The 22380-nt window shown below is 36.8% G+C and overlaps 1 protein-coding gene and 2 pseudogenes across 2 annotated transcripts in view; 2 read left to right on the top strand and 1 right to left on the bottom strand.

Annotated features, from left to right (window-relative positions):
• Positions 1–1997: 1997 nt before the first annotated feature.
• LOC104670812 lies at positions 1998–4568 on the top strand (annotated as a pseudogene).
• Positions 4569–5289: 721 nt separating this feature from the next.
• Positions 5290–13863, top strand: LOC104670813 (annotated as a pseudogene).
• BAAT (bile acid-CoA:amino acid N-acyltransferase) overlaps positions 12076–22380 on the bottom strand; it is a 29249-nt gene continuing 18944 nt past the window's right edge. Inside the window, exons 3-5 of one of the 2 annotated variants that reach the window (XM_010374145.2) lie at positions 20197–20399; positions 14532–14676; positions 12076–14372 (exon numbers count right to left, since the gene is read on the bottom strand). In XM_010374145.2, coding sequence (XP_010372447.2) covers positions 14089–14372; positions 14532–14676; positions 20197–20399 — 632 coding nt within the window. In that variant the 3' untranslated portion in view covers positions 12076–14088. Of the gene's footprint in view, positions 14677–20196; positions 20400–22380 lie in introns of both variants that reach the window. The other variant, XM_010374144.2, reaches the window with a different exon arrangement.

Here is a 22380-nt window from a genome sequence, read left to right as displayed (position 1 = left end):
TCCCCACTCTTCCTGTGCCAACCCACACTCAGTTCAAATATTAGCTGGCTACGATGGCTCATACCTGTAGTCCCAACACTTTGGGAGGCTGAAGCTGGCAGATTGCTTGAGCCCAGGAGTTCGAGACCAGCCTGGACAATGTGGCAAAACCCCTTCTAGTTCAGTGTGGCTGGGGAGGTTTCACAATTATGGTGGAAGGCAAGGAGGAGCAAGTCAAGTCACATCTTACATGGATGACAGTAGTCAAAAGAGCCAAAAATAAAAAAAAAAAAAATAATTAGCTAGTCAGATCACCTATGCTTTTAGTCCCACCTACTCAGGAGGCTGAGATGAGAGGGACAATCACTCAAGCCAAGGAGTTCAAGGCTACAGGACTGATGATCATACCACTGCATTCCAGTTGGACAACAGAGCTAGATCCTGTCTCTTAATAAATAAATAATTATTTAAAATTAAGAAATCAAGAAAAACTGTTCAATAAAATATGCTCTAGGCTCTTATCTTTAAATATGACTTCATGATGACAAAATAAAAAATATTTGTAAAACTATAATTTTTCAGTGACTAGAAGTCAACAAATACCAAAAAATTCCTGAACATAATTATAGTACATATCTAAGTGTTCTTTTGATAGACCAGTAATGTTTCAAGTGAGTATAAAACGAAAACATTCATAATTTATAAATTATTGTATATTTATTCTGTTTCATTTTAGCAAAATCACTGATTACGTTGTTTGTTATAACCTATTTTCACATAATTTCTGTTCTGTTGACAGTAATTTGTAAGGAAACATCTCTCTTTCAGTCATAGTAGTTGTTAGGGTGTTTCTTAGTTATTTCAATTTGGAGAAATTTTGTTCTGCAGAGGCTATAGAAACTGAATGGTCAAAACATTTTTATAGTAATACTTAAATTCAGAAATAAAACATGAATATACATATCAAGATAAAATATTGAAAGTTTGTAAATAATAAAGTATTATAATTGCAGAAAATATTATAAAATATTTAATTTCATTATATAAATCTCTATCAATTGTGATTTTCACTTTCCAAGTGATATCAACATCATACACTTATGCAAAGAAGTGACATCACACTTTACACCTATTTGTCTCAACACAGATACAGATCTAAGATTAACATAAACCATACGCAAAATGTTCTTTAACTGCCACATGCAATTATTGCAAATATTATGCTAATCCTGAACACCTCCAGGATCACAAATTCAAACAAAAAGAGAGAAAAAAAAATACACATTACATTATTGGGAAGAACATTTTGTTACCCAAGAATCTGTTGCATTTGTGCTGTCTGAGAGGAATCAATGGTAATTATTTGGCCTTGTTTTTCACAGAGGAAATCCAAAGATAAATTCTCCTACATCAACACTGATATAGCACAAACCTTCCCAGTACTGGAAAACTATTTCCTTTTGTTTCATTAACATAAGATAAGCTATGTGGGACCTGAAACTGAGGTGCTAAATGACATCTCTTGAATGTTAAGTAACAGGGACACCCATGTATTATTTCATAACCTTGTAAGGATGGGGGCAATGTATGTGATATGTAAGGAGGGGGATTGTCTAAAACAAAGAAATGTGCCTGTCACAATTTTTCTGTAAATCTAAAACTATTCTAAAATAAAAAATTATTTAGAAAACATGTTTTTAAATAAAACACATATTATTTGTTTAATTAGTCCTCTATTAATTACTATTGATTGCCACTGTTAACTACTATTGTTGTTTTAAATAGTAGCACTTACACACGAAAATGTAAATAATACAGAGTAGTATACACTTTAAAAGAAACGCTTATTGTACATATTTTCATGATAAAGTAATAGCACATGTATAACTAGTATATATCATATTATTCTGGGTTTTTTGGTCTCGATTTCTTTTTCTGAACAGTACTTCAAAGCTAGTGTCAATCTCCTGATTTTATTGATATTTTAAAATAAGACTAATAATTAGCAAGTTGCCTGCATGATATATAAGGATGGTGCTCAGGTGAGCCTGTAAATATTTTAAACCTTTGGGAGTTAAAATTTCTAAAATGTTTGTTTTGAAGTTCAAATTGAGGTAGAAGGCTGGACTCAACTCCAGAGGTGGGGCTCGGACACCAGACAAAATTGAGGACTAGCTAAAACAGGGATAAGGCAGAAGCAGTTTTCCATAAGACATGCCTAACAGTGTGCCATGACAGCTTACCATGGCCATGGCAACACCTGGTAGTTGCCACTCCTTTCCATGGCAATGAACTCATGACCCAAAAGTTGTCACCCTTTTCCTGGTAATTTCTGCATAAACCACCCCTTAATCTACATGTAACTAAAAGTACGTATAAATATGACTGCAAAAACTGCCATGAGCTGCTACTCTCAGCACACTGCCTATGGGGTAGCCCTGCACTACAGGAGCAGTCACAGAACTGTAACACCACCAGAGCTGTAACACTGCTGGAGCTGTAATACTTCCACTTAAATAAAGCTATTTTCTTGTACCCCACCACCAGGTTGCCCTTGAATTATTTCCTAGGTGAAGCCAAGAACCCTTGCAGGCTGAGCCCTACTTTGGAGCTCACACACTCTATATCAAAATGATATGTAAAATATAGATGATAAGAAGAGTAGTATAAATTCTCACATAATAAATTTTCATATGAATTGAGTTTCTTTTCAGAAATACATTGGAATGTTACTTACAGGAGTTGACAATTATTTAGTATGTGAAAGAATGTTTATCCTACATGTTCAGGCTATTGCAATGGAAATGAAATATATTTATTGCCTATATGAAAGAAATATATTTATATGGATAGATGCCCAACTACATGAAGATTTTAGTGAAATTCCTAACTAGGTAATTAAAAATGTACTGAATTTTTTATTTTTTTCTCAGCCTTGTGAAGAGAAGGGAATGATAGTAAACGTTTGTTATTTTATGCTGAAGTTTATCTATTTTCATATCAAAAGTTCTCATTCCTCTATTCAAGTTGCTGAAAGAACTTTAATATTAAATGACTTCATTAGTCTGCAGTGAAGATTGAGAGATGACATACAAAGCACATTTCATTTACATAGTAAATGGTAGTTAGTGTTATTTTGCTGTTCATTCATTCAGCAAATATATAGTGTGCACTGAGGATATAGCACTGGACACAACAACAATTTCTGCCCTCACGTAGCTTATATTCTAGTAATGGACCACAGACAATAAACGATGATCATAAGTTATAGGGTATTGTATAAGGTGATAATAGAGCAGTGTAAAAGGGAAGGTGGTAAGGGCGGGAGGAAGTGAATACAACATTGAAAAGGAGAGCAAAGTAATCTTTATTAATAATTCAAGATTTGACCTTCTTTGTCCTGCTGCCCCTTTTCCTACACTTTCCTCTTGTCTCCAACAGAAAGAGCTGCTATCTCTGCTAGGTACATTCTGGGGACCCAGGTCAGGCTGCAGCTGCGAAAGAAGAGGCCTCAACCAGGGAGGAAACCACTGAGTAACGACCAGAGAAGAGTCAACTCCCTAGCAGCAGCCTCCAGAGAGGCCCACCCACCTGTGTGCCTGTCCCCCTGCCCAGTTCACAAAGCAACCTGCTTCTGCAAAGTGATGCCATCAAAGGGACAATGTCTTCATTAAATTTTGTGTTGAAGATAGTAAAGATGTTAATGTAAATTTTGAAAAATCCAAACTTACATTCAGCTGTCTTGGAGGAAGTGACAATTTTAAACATTGAAATAGAATTGATCCTTTTCACTGTGTTGATCCAAATGATTCCAAGCATCAAAGAATAGACAGATCAATTTTATGTTGTTTATGAAAAGGAGAATCTGGCCAGTCATGAGCCAAAGTTAACAAAAGAAAGGGCAAAGCTTAACTGTCTTAGTGTGGACTTCAGTAATTGGAAAAGCTGGGAAGATGATTCAGATGAAGACATGTCTAGTTTTGATCATTTCTCTGAGATTATGTGCTGAGACCAGATAGGTCATGGAGACCCTAACCCAGTGGTGCTAGAGGAATTAAAGACACACACACAGAAATATAGCATGTGGAGTGGGAAATCAAGGGACTCACAGCCTTCAAAGCTGAGAGCCCTGAACAGAGATTTACCCACATATTTATTGACAGCAAGCCAGTGATAAGCATTGTTTCTATAGATTATAGATTAACTAAAAGTATTCCTTAAGGGAAACAAAATGATGGGCTCTGATTAGTTATCTGTAGCAGGAACATGTCCTTAAGACACAGATCGCTCATGTTATTGTTTGTGACTTAGGAATGCCTTTAAGCGGTTTTCCGCCCTGGATGGGCCAGATGTTCCTTGCCTTCATTCCAGTAAACCCACAACCTTCAGTGTGGGCATCATGGCCATCACGAACATGTCACAGTACTGCAGAGATTTTTTTTATGGCCAGTTTTGGGGCCAGATTTGGGGGCCTGTTCCTAACAATGATGAACAACATGAGTGGCAAGGAGGATGTGGATTTACCAGAAATCAATGGCGCAGATGTCGATTTACAAGATAGTGATGAAAAAATGCCAGATCTGGAGTAAGGAATATTGTCATCACCTGGACTTTGAAAAAGAAAAGCAACTTCTCTGCTCCATTTTGTAATTGAGAGAATTCCTGAGTTAACAGCTCTGAAGGCAGTTGCTATATTTGCCTAGTTTAACCCATTTGTCAACTTATTTGTGTTTTTAAAGCCTTCACTGAGGGTGAATATGTACGTTTCGCATGGGGCAATTTGAAGTCAGCTAAGGCAGTAACCTTATGCAAGAACATTTCCTGGACTTCCATGAAGCTGTTGCAGTCCTAGGCAATTGATGCAGTGGTTGTGATAAATAAAACATCATCTAAGTCTCCTTTTCTTCATAATGAAGATACTGATGTGATAGGAAGCTCTCAGCTTAGGGGAAGATAACTACATTTAGGGTACAGAATATGGACTTAAAAGCAGATGAAGCAAATTGGCTGATACGTTAAATTGATAACCCTGCTGTTCTTCTGGTATATACTTCAAGCTATACTACTAACATTTAGTGTTCAAAAACTTCACTTCACACTATTGTATGTAAGTGATCATATGTCAGTGTGCCAGATCTATCTTAGCTAAAACTAGTAAATGACTTAACTTAGATGATTTCTGAAACCTGTACATTTGGTATTGTTTGACCCATAAGCTTTTAATTCTCTTAGAATGGAGGATGAAGGAAGCTGTGCATTGTTGCTTGAGAGTCTGCAGCTTTAGACCAGATTTATATTTGCACTAGAAGTATGGCAAGTGAGTGAAAAAAAATGTTAGTGCATTTTGGATTTTTAATTTCCTTTTTTTAAATTATTCTGCTTGTACCAAGGCTGAAAACCTCAATTTATGTTAATGACAGTAGAGATTTTTTTTTTTTATGTCTACATTCTTTCTAATAAACTGCTAGAAGACCTCCTGGCTATCCTTTTAAGTGTCTGGCTTACTGTAATTTTATGTATTTACCATTGATTATAATGTATTTTTATTTGAGGAAGAATTTGGGGTTCTTCCTCTGTTTGGAAAAAAGGCTTGCTGCAATGTCATAGGAAACCTTTTAAAAGTGGATCTGTAACAGAAAATTTTATATGCACTTTGCTGCAGTTGGAAAAGAAAGCATTGTGATTTTATTGAAATAAAACTAAATGTGTTGTCCTCCTCTAAGAAAGATAATAATAATTCAAGATTTGAACAAAAACTTGAAAGAGGTGATGAAATTGTTCATCTCTACAACAGTATTCATGACTTGGACTGGACATGCAAATTAACATATAATGCAAATTGATCTACTTATTTGAACAACCTGAATTTATACTTATAAATAGAATGTATATCAGTCAGTGTTCTCCATACTAAACAACATGAGTATGGCCATTGTAAATCTAGCAAGGTGAACGAACACCTTAATCATAATATATTGGATTCTTTTTATCTTTTTAATTATCAAATGTCATCAGAAGTTTCTGAAAACAATCTATTGTGAAGAGTCATTTGAAAGAGTTGAAAAAAATAAAAGATAATTAGAATTTTCCTGACTTTTAGCTCTAATAGAAATATTGTGGCAGCTTAGTTCTAAATTACCCCACTCTTCCTAAAAACTAGAGTTACAAAAAAAGGCACACTTTCGGTGAAACTAGAAGACAGGATAAATCTAACAAATTGCAAATATTCACTCCCAGAAAGAGACAGCACTATGAGAAGAGGAAGCATCTGTGAGGAAATCAATCTCCAGGCGACGCAGAAAGAGAACTATCGGAAATAGAGAGCGGAACCCATAAGTGGCAGAACTCAGCAAGCCATTATGGTGGACACACTGATGCTGTACTGAAATCTTCCTTCAGAAATCAAGGATTTGTAATCCAGCTGTTGAAAGCACTGCTGGGAAACAGCGCTCAGCTGTCAGCCATCTTCAAAGATTACCTTGGCTGAATAAAGCCACCTAAGGTATGCCCCAACACAATGACTATTATCAAAAAAAGAAAAAGAAAAAAGAAAAAAACAAGTGTTGATGAGAATGCAGAGAAATTGGAACCCTTGTGTATTGCTGTTGGAAATGTAAAATGGTGGAGCCATTATGAAAAACAGTATGATGGTCCACCAAAAAGTCAAACATAGAATTACCATGTGATCCAATAATTCCACTTTGGGTATATATCCAAAAGTATTGAAAAGCAGGGCTTAAACACATCTTTATATATCAATGTTCATAGAGTATTATTCAAAATAGTCAAAAGGTAGAAAAAATCCAAATGTCCATCAAGAGATGAATTACTAAATAAAATGATGGGTATATACACATGCAATGGAATATCATTCAGCTGTAAAAAAAAAGAAAAGAAAATTCTGACACATGCTACAAAATGGATAAACTTTGAAGACATTACATTAAGTGAAATAAGCCAGACACAAAAGGGCAAGTAAGGATTCTACTTATATGAGGAACCTAGAATAAATTCACAAAAACAGAAAATAAAAAGGTGTTTTCCAGGAACTAGGATAAGGGGAAAATGTTACTGTTTAATGAATATAAAGTTTTAGTTTGGAAAGATGAAAAAATTCTGGAGATAGGCAGTTGTAATGATAGCATATCAATGTGAATGTACTTAATGCCACTATATAGCATATATATTATACAACTAAAAATTTTATGTCTGTTTTATGATGTATCTATTTTATCACAATAAAAAAGTCACTATCTTTTACAAAATTTTGTTCATATTTTTTAATTAAGCAAAAATTTATATGGATTCCTTTTTTTGCTTAAATTTTTTTTATTTTTATTTTAGATTCAAGGGTAAGTGTGCAAGTTTGTTACACAGGTAAACTCATGTGACAGGGATTTATTGTACAGATTATTTTGTCACCCATGTATTAAGCATAGTACCCAATAGCTACTTTTTCTGTTCCTCTCCTTCCTCCCACCCTCCACTCTCAAATAGGCCCCAGTGTCTGTTGTTCCCCGCTTTTTGTCCATGTGTTCTCATCATTTAGCTCGCACATATAAGGGAAAACGTGTAGTATTTGGTTTTCTGTTCCTGTGTTCGTTTATTCCAACTCGATCCGCGTTCCTGCAAAGAACACGATCTTGTTCTTTTTTTGCGGCTGCGTAGTATTCCATCATGTATATGTACCACATTTTCTTTATTCAGTCTACCATTGGTGGGCATTTAGGATGATTCCATGTCTTTGCTATTGCGAATAGTGCTGCAATGAGCATATGCATGCATGTATCTTTACGATAGAACAATTTCTGTTCCTTTGGTAATGGAATCCTAGTAATGGGATTGCTAGGTCAAGTGGTAGTTGTATTTTTAGCTCCTTAAGGAATTGCCACACTGCTTTCCACAATGGTTGAATTTTATACTCCCACCAACAGTGTATAAGTATTCCCTTTTCTCTGCAACCTCACTAGCATCTGTTATTTTTTGACTTTTTAATAGTAGCCATTCTGACTGGTGTAAGATAGTATCTCACTGTGGTTCTGATTTGCATTTCTCTAATGATCAGTGATGTTGAACTTCTTTTTATATGCTTGTTGGCCATATGCATATCTTCTTTTGAAAAGTGTCAGGTCATGTCCTTTTCTATTTTAACTCTGGCAACATTAATGTGCCAGATTAAGGATTTTTTTTTTAAATTTTATCATGTAATTTAATTTTAAATCTTTTTTTATTTTCCTGGTATGTGAAAGGCTAAAAAATATAAAGAACTGGTTTGGACTGGAAATATCCACTATAATATAGATATATTATACTAGATATCAATAAAATATATTATACTATATTATACTAGATATCAATAAAAATCCAGGTTGTCTTTTAAAAAATTACCAGGAATAATTACATATCCAGGATCGTACTACTAAACTTTCTAAAAAGATCACTTTTATTGTAATTAAACTATTATATTTAAAAAGAAATTTTTTAAGATTCTGTTTATGAAAGAAGTACATTGGTATAATATCTAACCCAAAAATATCATGAAAAAGGAAACCACAGTTTAATCCCATTTATTAATGTTAATTAAGAATACATCATGACCAAAGGAGTTGCATTTCTCAAATGCAAAGATGACTAAATACTAAAAAATAATTTATTCCATTTAGTTATCCAGAGAAAAAACATAGAATTATTTCTGATGATGCTAAAAAGGCACTTGAAAAACAATTCAAAAATTCTTAATTTAAAAATTTTTTTCATAGACTATAAATCAAGTGATATACATGAGGCCAAACACCAATATCATACTATATAGGCAAAAACATTCCTCCTAAAGTCCAAAACAGTAAATAAGAAAATTACACCCATTATTACAACTATTATATAACTTTAGACTGCTGGTGTTAGCCATTACATGATTATTACTCATATAGTCAAAGGAGATGTTCCTATTGAGTGGGTCTATGAAATATGACCACTTATATAACTGAGAGAGGAGGGAGGCTATTAGTCTCACTCAACCAAATGGAATGATTTTACTCTAAGCAGAGGGAGTATCAGAAAGGAGATAGAAGGAAAAGAGTTTAGGCACACACAACCAAAGTGTCCTCAAGTTACTTCCACTACTCTAAATCTTCACTGGCTCCCCACCTACCTACAAAACGATTCAAAATATATTTCTAGTCATCCATCTTCACCTTAATTATCCACCAATCACCTTCCACTTCCATACATTGCAATTTAGTCGCTCAGAAATATTTGGGCTGTGACTTGCCCCTTAGAGAAACCCCTCAAAGTTGACCTTGGACAAAGTTATTTGGATTTCACTATGCCCAGGACCATAAAATTATGTCCTGCAAGCCAAATAACCTACAGCCTATTTTTGTACTGGTTGTGGGTTAAGAATGGTTTTTACATTTGTAAATACTTGGAGAAAAAATAAAAAGAAAATTATTATTTTGTAATGCAAAGACTATATGCAAATTTTAGTGTCCATAAATCAAGTTTAATTGAAACAGTCATTCATTACACACTATCCATAGGTGTTGCTGTGCTATCATGGCAGAGCTGAGTAATGGTAACAGGGACCCTATGGCTTGCAATACTGAAAATATTTGCTATCTAATACTTTACAGAAAGAGTTTGCCAGCTCCTACTCTAGAGACACAGAATTCCCTCATCGTGGCTGTGTCCCCAAGATGCAATTCTGTGGATTTCATATGGTTCCTTTCTCATTGCTGAGAATGCCAAAATGTTGGACATTTTTAAGTGCAAAAATAAGTTCATTTAATTTTATTAGCTTTTGCTGAATTATTGATTGTAGACCCATTCTATGATCTTATATCCATATCAACTTCCATATTGCCTTAAACTAATAGATTTTCCCAGATCTAGTTTTCCAATAACAACTGCATTACTATTTTAAAATATGAGAGATCTAAGCATATGTAATTTTATTTTAAGACATCAACAAACGTCAACCTCTGATTCATTTCATGTCTGTTTTATAAGCCAGGGCATTCTGTAGTTTATTGGTGGTAGCTTTTTTTCCCTTACGTATTGCTATGATTGCAAATTGGAATATTTTAGGTCAGGTAGCACTCTAAGTTTATTTCCACAAATATAGGACTCTCAGGGTATGATATTGGGTTAAGTGGAAACGATTTTTCCCTTTTAAAGTTAAGGCGACCATTCTCAGTCCTCTTGCCCTTCTCTTGCTGTGACTTCCTTCTTACAGTAAAACATCAAAGACATTCCTCTGTGAAGGGCAGCAGTGTAGGAGCTGGTGAAGGAGAGACTGTCCAGAACTTCCTGCTCATGCAGTCCAAGTCTCTAGTGCAGAAGCTGCAGTGCTCCTCGAAGACCTTGTAGTACTTTTCCTTGTTGCAATATTCCAAGGATACTGGCCTTATATCTTGAGGTTGGTGCCAAATGACCCCCATGGATGATGGAAGTCTGAACCTTCCCCAAGTGGGGCATGATGAGCTTTCTTGGGGGACCCACAACAACAAGAAAACCCTTCTCCTGTGGTACCACATCTCTGTTGAGTACAAACTCCCTGGAGATAATGCCGAGGAGTCAGCAATACCATCAGAGGAGGGGTACTGTGACTTTACTAGTAGACCGAATGAGAAGTGATACTGCTGTCAACTTCTGTGACAACAAAATGAACAAAAAAAGAAAGGTATCCTTTGCGGTGTCAGTGCTCTAGTAAGCAGAAAATCTGTAAGGCTCCTAAGAACATCCTGGTTGCTGGCAGCCATTTCTTTAAGACTTTATATAGCGTTAAAAGCTAAGAAAGCCCTAACCAAAATAATACTACCCACTTAGATATTGCTGCAGTCAAAATTTTTTAGTCTTTGTGGACTTCTTGTATTCTGGTAACCTGGTGCTCACAAGCCAAAATAATGATAGTGACCTATCTTCAAACAAGTAAAATTTCAAACTTGCTGAAATTTTATTAAAGATGCCTAAATTTATTAAAGATTAAATATAAGCTTTAAATCAGAAGTTCCAGGGTCTGCAGTTGTGGACTATAATAATAGAAAACCAGGCTGGGCATGGTGGCTCATGCCTGTAATCCCAGCACTTGGGGAGGCGAATGCACATGGATCACTTGAGGCCAGGAGTTCAAGATCTGCCTGGCATACATGGCAAAACCCTGTCTCTACTGAAAATACAAAATTACCCAAGGGGGGTGTGGCTCATGCCTGTAATCCCAGCTACTCAGGAGGCATGAGAATTGCTTGAATCTGGGAAACAGAAGTTGCAGTGAGCCAGGATCCTGCCTCTACCCTCCAGCCTGGGTGACAGGCAAGACTGTCTAAAAAACAAACTAACTAACCAACCTCAGTTAATAGAGATGGTCTGTCTTCATCATGGGATCAAAAACTTGCCAATTTGGGGGAAACATTAAATCTTACCAATTTGACAAGTAATATAAAAATTGAAAATGATGGCTGTAATGTCAACAAGGGCCAAACAGAAAACTACCAAGTGAATGACAATGGTTGGGTCCAGAATGCATCTCCTGAAACGGCTGAAAACAAATCCAAAGGTCAAACAAGTATTTGCTGGGAATAATATGGGTTCCCAGGGAATTCAAGAAACTGGGAAACACTTAGGAAAAGCCAAACTAAGAGAGATTTATTTATAATACATCATCTAATAATGAAACAAATTTGGAAGATTACTCAATGATGCAGCCACCTATTGCCTTTTCAGTAGGGAAAATACGCTACTCATATTTGAGTAGAAATCTTGGAAGAATCAGATTTGGATGTTGCTCTACTTTCAGGGCTGGATGATGATAAGAATGTATTAGCTGAAGCTGGGTCTAATCAAGATGGAGGTGATGTTAGAACTTCACATATTTTATAATAAGTATGGTTTGATGCCTGGCACTTCAAGTGACTTCAAGTATGAGTTGATGCCAGATACTTCAAATGATTTCAAGTATCGATTGATACCAGGTCCTTCAAATGATTTCAAATATGGATTATTGCCAGAATCTTGGCCAAAACAAAAAACTTGGGAAAATGGTGAATCATTCGTGTTAGGTTGTTCTTGTGTTGCTATAGAGAAATACCTGAGACTGGGTAATTTATAAAGAAAAGAGATTTAATTGGATCATGGTCCTGCAGGCTTTACAGAAGCATGATGCTTGTATCTGTTTGGCTTCTGGGGAGGCCTCAGGAAGTTTACAAGCATGGCAGCAGGTAAATGGCGAGGAGGCATCTCACATGGCGAGAGAGGAGGCAAGAAAGAGTGTGAGAGCGGGGAGGAGGTGCTACACACTTTTAAACAGTCAGATCTCTTGAGAACTCACTCACTATCATACTCTCATGAGGACAGTATCAAGCCATGAGGGTTCACCCCCTGACCCAAATATCTCCCAGCAGGCCTCACCTCCAACACTGGGGATTACATTTCAGTATGAAATTTGGGCACAACAAATATCCAAACCATATCATCATCTCTAATCATGAATAAGTTAAAATGCCATCATTGTAGCTATGCAGCCAAATGCAAACAAACACTAAAAAGGCACTTGCTTATTCATACATGAGTGAGGTCATTTAGCTGTGATTTTTTACACTTGAAGAAAACAGGGAAGAAAACATTTCTTGGTGCATAAGAAGGATAAAAATGCAAATGTATGGTATGTAAGAAGATAATGTTAGCAGCCAGTGTTGGAATAAGACATGGATCTTGACCCTATGGTTTTTGTGCAGGCTGTACAAATAAATCACAGCCAGGAAGGCAAGAAAGTATAGATGAGAGACAGGATTCAGAATCCCTCATGATAAAGACTATAAGGAGAATGAGGTAGGAGAAGCTGATGAAAAGTGGGTTGATGATGGAGATCAGAATGACCCATCTCAGTGAGATGAATTAGCAGATGTTTGTATGTCTCTAGATATTTAACTGACACACTATATTCCTCAAGGATACTGCATTTGGACATAATACAAATTGACAGTTTGGATTGTTGAACTTAAAGGCTTGCAAAATGTGGTACACACTAGATGGTAGTTACATTGCTATGAGAACTGTATGGTCAAAGCCTTATAGCAAAAATTTTTTTTTAATATTTGCAAAGGACTGTACAACAAACAACCATGTGGTTGAATTACATGGAGTCTTCATATATTTCGTTGGTTATCAAACTAAAGTATTTTTTACTTATGGGATGTACAGTAACTATTTGGGTCTTATGGAAATATAGTACCTGTCCTTATAGAGCTCACATTCATGTGCTACTCTAACATGACTGAAGAAATTCATTATGGAAGTGCAGTGACAGTTGACCCAATCACTCAGTTCATCAAACTCCCCAGGCTAGCCTGTACTAGTAGAGTTGTGTTTCTATACTTATTTTTTACTTTTATTAATTTTATTTTTAATGCAGATTTTCAGTAAGGGGCATTTTCAACCTTATTGGTTCTATTTTCTTGTCTTTTCCATTTTAATTTGCTTCATAACTTAAACCAAGTCTCTTCTAGTCTTAGTTATTACGTCTCAATTATGTGCCAGTGGGCATGTTTTTAAGAACTGAAGAGGTAATTTATTGCAATGAACTAATTGACTTCCTCCATTCCTTCTTTCCTTTTTGACATGAATTTTACTACCCTACAAATGAAAAATGATGTTGCAAAGTTACTGTGGTGAAGTTGAAAAATATCACTAAAATGATTATAATTTAGTATTACCTTTCTCCTGCTGCTCTAATCTGATGAATTCTTACTATATAGTGTGGTCTGACATGGTATTTGGTTTTAGGCATCTGTTACTTTGGTGCTATTCTTGTTTGCCTTTTCTTGTTTTTGCCAGTGTACTATACCTCAGTCCTATTTAGAAGACCTGATGGAAAGAAAAGTCATGTAAATAATAAGTAAAATGATTTGTTTTATGATTTATCCACCATGTCCAGTTTGGTAGCTTGTTATGCAGTCTAAGTGAAATATCAGGTTTTTACCCTATGCTCTTTTTAATCATTAAAATTACTACAAAATGTATATGGCAGTTGGGGGAGACATTCCGCCATGAAAATTGAGAGAAGGTCCTGGTAAAGAGATTTGCTTCTTTATTTTCTAGGAATATCTAGTCTTCTTAGAGTGGACTGGTCATATCTGGAATGAGGTGCTTCCTGAGAAATCTCTGGATCTCCTTCCAAGAATGTTCCTGTGCAGCTGCGTGTGGGATCACCTCTCCTCCCCAGTGTAACTTCAAATCGCGGGTCATTGAGGCACAGCACAGAGGAGAATAGGGAGGTTCTATCAGGTGGCCTGCCCCAGGGTAAGATAGCAGGGTCCAGTTGTTCTTTCCATGTCTCCTCAGCTGTCCTATGGCTTGTTCAGCATGTGCTTTGCTGTTGATAACCTTATCGCCTTCTCCTACAATGAAGAGGAAATGCCCCTGGGCCTCTTCAACAGGAAACAAATATTGACTGGCCCCAACTTCAGTTGTCTCATAAATGCGATAGAGCTCTAGTAACCCCAAGGCACTGGTGGATATTAATTGTGCAGAATAGGGAAAGGGCTGATAGATCTTACCACGATACACCTGTGGAATGCCAAAAGGAAAGTTGGTTCCATTAATAAGTACCGTGGCTGTGACTTGCTTTAGATTAACAGCCATAGATAGTCCAATCTGTACTCCTTGACATACAGAGACTACCCCAACACCTGGGCCAAAGACCTGAAAAAAATAATAGAAATGAGAAATTATTCTATCCTTCATTTAGGAAAACTCCACAATCTCAAACAACCAAAGAACTTCAATGGCTAATGAGAACAAAGCAAGTATTAATCCTACCCACATCCCTAGATATAGATTTCTGGAATATATAATATGTATTCAAAAGAAATACTCCAAAAATACGTCAAGCTTTACTGACTGTATATTATGGATTCAGCATTGTGTTAGGTTCTGAGTTTAAAATGCCCTAAAGAAATACAAATGCCGTAGGAAATGGCAGGTGGCCATTGTGAATAATGTGGATCAGGGTGTAGATGATTGGTAAACTTTCTTGCACCAGTTCTGAGCTCCCTTCAGAGGAAAGGGCACCCTGTAGCAAGAGACTGAGAAAGAAAGTGAGATCATAGGATAGAGTTGAACAGAGGATTCTAGATTTGCTTTGGTTTTTCCAAAAGTTTTCTCATTGTGGAGAAAAATGTCATAAAGGAGGCTTGGCTCAGCTTCCTCCCTCATTGCCAGTCATCAAATAAGCATCCTTAAATCATCTACCCTAAGGCAAGCACTGGGAGTCACAGAGAGAAAACTAACAATCTCTTGTCATTAAGGAACTCACTGCCAGATGAAGAGATAGGAGGAAAAAGGAAACACAACAGATGATTGGAGCATCATAAATTCTATGATATAAGACTGCATATAGGCTAGACTGCCAACCCAGATTAGCAGGGAATAAAGGCAGGATCAAAGAAAGGCTCTTAGAGGAAATGGGCTACAAAACAAAATGAGTCTTCATATCAAAAAATGAAAGCCAAGCCTGGGCAACATAGTGAGACCCCATCTCTACAAAACTAAAAAATTAGTTGGATATGGTGGTGTGTGCCTGTAGGCCCAGCTACTCAGGAGGTTGAGGTGGAAGGATCACTTGAGCCCAGGAGTTCAAGGCTTTAGTGAGCCATGATTGTGCTACTGTACCCCAGCCTGGGCAATAGAGTGAGATCCTGTGTCAAGAAATAAAAATAAAAATAAAGTCAACGAGAAGGAATGCTATTCTATGCTGAGTATAGCAGACACTGTTAGTTGCCTACACCGGAGCCATTCCCCACAATTTCAAAGCTAATATGACCTTGATTTTGTGTGGTGTAGCAATATACCCAGCCCCAGTGGATAAATTCTGAGGGATCCTAATCTATTTCCCTTTCTCAGCCTTTCTTCTAAGGCCAACATATTCTACCTAAGGACTTTCTCCCCTGCCATGCAAAATGACACAGAATCATGAAGAGAAAGCCTATGTTTATGATCATTCTTTTCAGACTAGTATGCTGGCCTGTTGACTTAATTCCTGAAACTGCCAGGGTCATTCTGTGATCTTCAGAGTAAGACTAGAAAATGGCAGAAATGTCAATCTAATCTCCTTGATCAAAAACTACACTGAGTTTCTAAGCCAAAGTTTGAACTATCTATCACCAAACCTGTTATGTAAGAGAATAAGATGCCTTATGTTGATGTTGTTTAAGCCACCATCAGCCACTTTTCTGGGAAATGTAGCCAAAACATTCCTAATGTATTCACCATGGGAGAAATACATGCGAAAACTGAGAGGCAATGAAGAGCAAGGCATTTAGAGGAACCGCAAGTAGTTCTTCATTATTTTAATTTACAATATAAGGTGGGAAATAACATAATAAGTCTGGAACAGAAAACACCAACTTTATGGTGCATAGCTTTGAAAGATAGATTAAGCATCTTCAGTTTTTTTCCTAACTAAGGAGGAGAATTAGGACAAATTTTAAAGATGGGCATAATTATCTAAATAAGTACACAGAAGTCAGATCATAGGAAGTTTTGTCTAACATGCTAGAAAGCCTGGTCTTTATCCCATAATAAATAGGGAGACTCTTAAGCAAGTGAGTAAAATAGTTGTGTTCTAGGAAGGCCCATTTTACAACTGTGACTTGCATAAATGGAGGCAGAAAAGCCATAGCTTAATGCACTGATATAAGCAGCAAATTATAATGTCCTGAACTAAGGTAACACCAGTAAAAATGAAAAGCAAACCACATGTTCAAGAGTTATTTTTGAGTATTGAGTGTATTGCTCCCAGTTACCAATTTGGTTGAGAATTCTAAGGAGGAGTTAAAGAAAATCGTTCTTTGTGCCACAAAATAAAGCTCTGATTCTCCTTGAGCACTGGCTCCTGGCAAGGACAGAGTCCCAGAGAGAAGCATCACTTTTCTAAAACCTTTGTTGACTTCCTGTATTTATTTTAATTGATCTTCTATATTTTACAGGCATTTTATAAACCAATGTTTGGGATATTTTCCCTACTACTTAGAAACACATGAATCAATATACAACTCACGACAGGCTGATGAAAATGTGAGAAATTCTTAGGGTAAGAGGGGAAAAAAATACACAAATGGAATGAGTCATATATACTCTTTAGTTCCTACCCTGTATATTTAAGAGGGGTGGCTTGAATCAATTAAAAGTTCCTTTCAAGCTCTGAAATTCTGTATTTTTTTAATTTTAATTTTAATTTATTATTTATTTTTATTTTTATTTTTTGAGACTGAGTCTCATTCTGTCATCCAGGCTGGAGTGCAGTGGTGCAATCTCAGCTCACTGCAACCTCCGCCTCTCAGGTTCAAGCAATTCTCCTGCCTCAGCCTCCCAAGCTGGAACTACAGGCGCCCACCACCACACCCGGCAAATTTTTGTATCTTTAGTAGAGATGGGGTTTCTCCATGTTGGCCAGGCTGATCTACTACTATGATATGGGATAGAGTTGGAGTTTATTAAACCTTGTTAATTGCCTGGTTAGGTGATCTGCCCACCTCGGCCTCCCAAAGTGCTGGGATTACAAGCATGAGCCACTGTGCCAGGCCTAATTTTTATTTTTAATTGACAAATGATAATGGTACATATCTATGAGGCAAAACGTGATATTTCAGTGCATATATACGTGGTGGAATGAACAAATCAGGCTGATTAACATATCCATTACCTCACAAACTTACCATTTCTTTGTGGTAAGAACATTTAAAATCTAATCTTTTAGCAATTTGGAAGTATACAATACATTATTATTAACTATAATCACCATGCTGTGCAATAGATCACCAGATCTTAGTCTTCTTGTCTAACAGAAACTTTGTACCCTTTGACCTACCTTTCTCCCCCAATCCTATAGCTTAATATAAAAGATAGAGAGTGACGGTTATGGTAAGGAAAGATGGGAACTCAGAATGGATTTGGCCATGGAAGATAAACTAAAAGCAAGTGTAACACGAATGAACAAAAAAGCATGACTCAAATCTGTGCAGGCTTTTTAATATGTTTCTGGCCCTTGTCAAAACAGTAACTCTTGTTACAACTTCTACCACAAAATTTGGGATCAGGAAATTTTGAGTTCTTAGAAGTTACTTAAAATCAATACATAGAGAAATATGACCTGCAAGAAAGATCTCTGTTCTATCATCCTGCAGAAGAGACAATGTGAAGTAGGTTTAATGGAATTTCTCAGAGTCTGGGGGGAAAAAATCTGGTTTCCAGGCCTGGATTAATCATTAACTAGCTATCTATGTGACATTGGCAACGACAGTGATGAAAAAGTCATGTAGCGAATATAAGGGGAACGAGGCAAAGACAGTGAAAAAAGAGAATCGCATAACCTCTCCACTTCTCATCTAAGCCAAGAAGAAGGCTCACAATGATAATATTGACTGACAAGTTCAAGGGCAGTTCCATTATATGCATCAAAAATAGCCATTTAAGCCAGGCGCGGTGGCTCAAGCCTGTAATCCCAGCACTTTGGGAGGCCGAGATGGGCAGATCACGAGGTCAGGAGATCGAGACCATCCTGGCTAACACGGTGAAACCCCGTCTCTACTAAAAAATACAAAAAACTAGCCGGGCAAGGTGGCGGGTGCCTGTAGTCCCAGCTACTCGGGAGGCTGAGGCAGGAGAATGGCGTAAACCCGGGAAGGGGAGCTTGCAGCGAGCTGAGATCCGGCCACTGCCCTCCAGCCCGGGCGACAGAGCGAGACTCCATCTCAAAAAAACAAACAAACAAACAAACAAAAAATAGCCATTTAAAATGTTCAATACGTCAGTAGATTGTCAGTAATTGTTGCTTATCTTATTTCTGCAAACCTGATTATATTTTGGTGATCCTTATATAAAAAACCATGTAGTATGGAGATTTAATTTTATTTCAATTCTTACTAAGAAAAATAAGAGGCCAAGGCAGGTGGATTGCTTGAGGTCAGGAGTTAGAGACCAGCCTTCCCAAAATGGCAAAACCCTGTCTCCACTAAAAATACAAAAAGTAGCCAGGTGTGGTGGCGCACACTTAATAGTCCCAGCTACTCAGGAGGCTGAGGTAGGAAAATCGCTTGAACCTGGGAGGTGGAGGTTGCGGTGAGCTGAGATTGTGCCACTGCCTCTAGCCTAGGTGATAGAGCAAGACTCTGTCAAAAAAAAAAAAAAAAAGAAAAGAAAAACAAAAAAAAAAAAAGGAAAGGAAAGAAAAAATATTGGGAAATTAACAAGATTTAATAAACTCCAACTCTATCCCATATCATAGTAGCAAAGCACATGTTTTAAAATTTTAAAAGGCATATGGATTGGAAAGCACTATAGTGTTACGTATAAGGGCTCACAAGTAACTAAAAATTCAGACTCATTCCTCAAAGAAATACAGATTATCTGTCCAGTTAAGTATAGTCATGAGAAAAATGATAGCTAGTTAATAATTAGAGCTATAAGATAAGGCTGAAGAAGTATGCAGCAGTCAGATCATAGAAAGTTTTGTCTAACATTTGTTCATCTTTGAGTGCTTAGTATTGCCAGGTTCTATGATAAGTATTTTGCATGCATTAACCCCCCCCCAGTTTTTTTTTTTTTTGAGACAGTCTCGCTATGTCACCCAGGCTGGAGTGCAGTGGCAGGAACATGGCTCACTGCAGCCTCAATCTCCCGGGCTCAAGCGATCTTTCCTCCTCAGCCCCTGCTGAGTAGCTGGGACAACAGGTGCCCACTACTACCACATCCAGCTATTTTTTTTAGTATTTATAGAGAAAGAGTTTGGCTATGTTGCCCAGGCTGGTCTTGAACTGTTGGCTTCTATTAATCCTCTCATCTTGGTCTCCCAGAGTGCTAGAATTACAGGCTTGAGCCATAACACCCAGCCAGTCCCTTTTTAAAAAATAACCATAATATCCTATGACTTTTCTTAACTTCCAAGTATGATTCTCAGTGAACTTGAAATTCTATTCATGCCCAGGTTATTTATAATTCACATTATTTATTTCTCATCCAGTGTCTTTTGCTCAGAAAGACAAAATGCATAGGAAGTTAGCCTGTGCCCATCGTAGTATCAAAAGGCACTGGCTTCTGGCCAAGTGTCAGATCATGCCACTGCACTCCAGCCTGGGTGACAAAGCAAGACCCTGTCTCTTAACAAAAAAAAAAAAAACACAAAAAACCCCAGGCATTCAAACCTCCTGAAAAGGCAAAAATTACCTTCGGATGTCTCAGGAGAAAATTGGCAGCCTCCTCAAAATATTCCAAATCTGTTATTTCTGGTTTGGCGGGCAGGTCTTCATAGTTAAAGTAAGCCAAGGCCAAGGAGGCAAAGCCACGACTGGCTAGGAGGCTGGCCCGAAATTCAAGCAGCCCACCCAAACCACCAAACAAATCAATTACCCCTGGGAAGCGACCCTTTCCTGAAAAATAACAAAACAGAATTGTACATGAAGAGAAGGTGTGGAAAAGATAAGAAAAACTTGAAAATACAAAGCAGAAATGCAAATGATAAGATAATAAAAGACAAGATAAAATAAATAAAGATAATAAAAGCATGAGAAGACAAAGCAGAAATGCAAAATTACATTCAAATGTAATTTTGAAATTAACATTTAAATTTTCAAATACAATTCTAACACTTTTAGCCTTCTCCCTGGGGCAGAATTAAGGCCCATTGACTATACAATGGAATACAATATCTAGATGTTTGACTAGGAACTACATTCATTGACATATTTACTGTCTGCAGCCCAGGAAATGGGAATTCATGGTAGTTTCTATACTCTTATTGTAAAGAAAGGCATAGAAATTAGGCTGGGGCTTCTTTACCTAGAAAGAAGTATACAGATAAGTTTTAGGAAATCCGTGGAGATCCTGAAATTACAATATATGCAAAATATGGTGTGTGTGTGTGTATATATATATACACACACACACACATATATATAGATGAATTTTACTTATGAGAGGTTCCACAGATTTAATTTGGTTCTCAAAGAAATATATGGTTCAAAAAAATTTTTTGAAATGATTGTATTAGCTAAAATCCTGACTTAACACTGCTCTGCTACACTCATTTGACTATACAGTGATGAAATCTTACACCTAAGCATATGTCAATGATGAGCCCTTTTATTCAATAACACCATGTTTATTTTCTGCAGGCTGACACATGGGAAAAAGTAGGGACGGTCAGAGTATCATCCTACACTCACTCCGTATAGGCAGCTTTTTTCCAAAATAAAGCAGAGCCCACACACTGAAAGAAACTTATGATGCGCTTATAGGGGATATTCTGTTCTTTTATAAGTGATTTTAACTAAGACAGACTGATCCCATGCATGTTTGAAAGGAGTGGCTTGATTTAAAGGAGTACTGGGAATTTTTTTTAACTTACTATAATTAATTACAATGAATAAAGAAAAAATAAAGTGATGTTGAATATATCTTAGTTTTAAATTATCATTTGCATAAATGAATAAGGATGTTTTTACCATCTGATTGACAAGAATGGGGGAACACTTAAAAGTACTGAGTCTTTTATCTTGGAAGAATGTTACAGTCAAGAAATATTTGTGATCCGACTCAACCTCCTTATAACCTCACACAACTCAGCTCTCTTTTGTTTCCCCTGTAGAAAACACACGTGAAGCAGGAGACCCAGCATGTGCAATGTTCAAGAGGATTCCCAAACAGCACACCCTAAACTAGTACATCATCCCAAGATGGAAGGCCTGTACCAATAAACAGATTTTTAACTGGGGTGGGATAATAGAGGTACAGCAATTTGTGCCATTTAATTCTTGGTCCCTAGCCATAATAAAGTGGTCTACATGCTATTTACTGGGTATTTTAAAAATTCAAATTTATCTGAACAAGTGCATGGGTTATGGTGAATTTGGAAAGGAAAGCTTTTATTGCTTCTTTTCTTCTGAGAAATTAACTTTGCTTTATCTGGCCCCATAATAAACTCTGAGAAATGTACCAACAGATGTTTAAACCACTTATTTATCAGTATTTGGAGATTTCTGTGGGAAACTATGAGTGTTCTGATAAGTTTTATAGCCATTAGGAAGCATGCTATATTATTAGATTCATGGAATAGTCTATAAATATGTAATATTTATGAAGCTAGAGGGCACAAAGTTTCTTGCATCCTCTATATGTGCTGCAATCTTTCAGTCCATCTTATCTCCAGCTTGTTGTGGCAACAAGGTAATAACCAATGCCTAAACTGAAACTCAACCTGACAGAGCCTGCACAAGGATCTGGGATATGGTTTCCATTACATCAAGATGAGAGTCTTCATATAGCCAGACTTCAATCCAGAAAAATTTAGCAAATCCAAAGCTATGTAAAGTCCATAATGTAGGGACTCCACAAACTATATGTAGTCACATT

The sequence above is a fragment of the Rhinopithecus roxellana genome, chromosome 16, assembly GCF_007565055.1.
Source record: "Rhinopithecus roxellana isolate Shanxi Qingling chromosome 16, ASM756505v1, whole genome shotgun sequence".
NCBI lineage: Eukaryota > Metazoa > Chordata > Mammalia > Primates > Cercopithecidae > Rhinopithecus > Rhinopithecus roxellana.
This window is presented reverse-complemented; position numbering and strand designations above follow the sequence as displayed.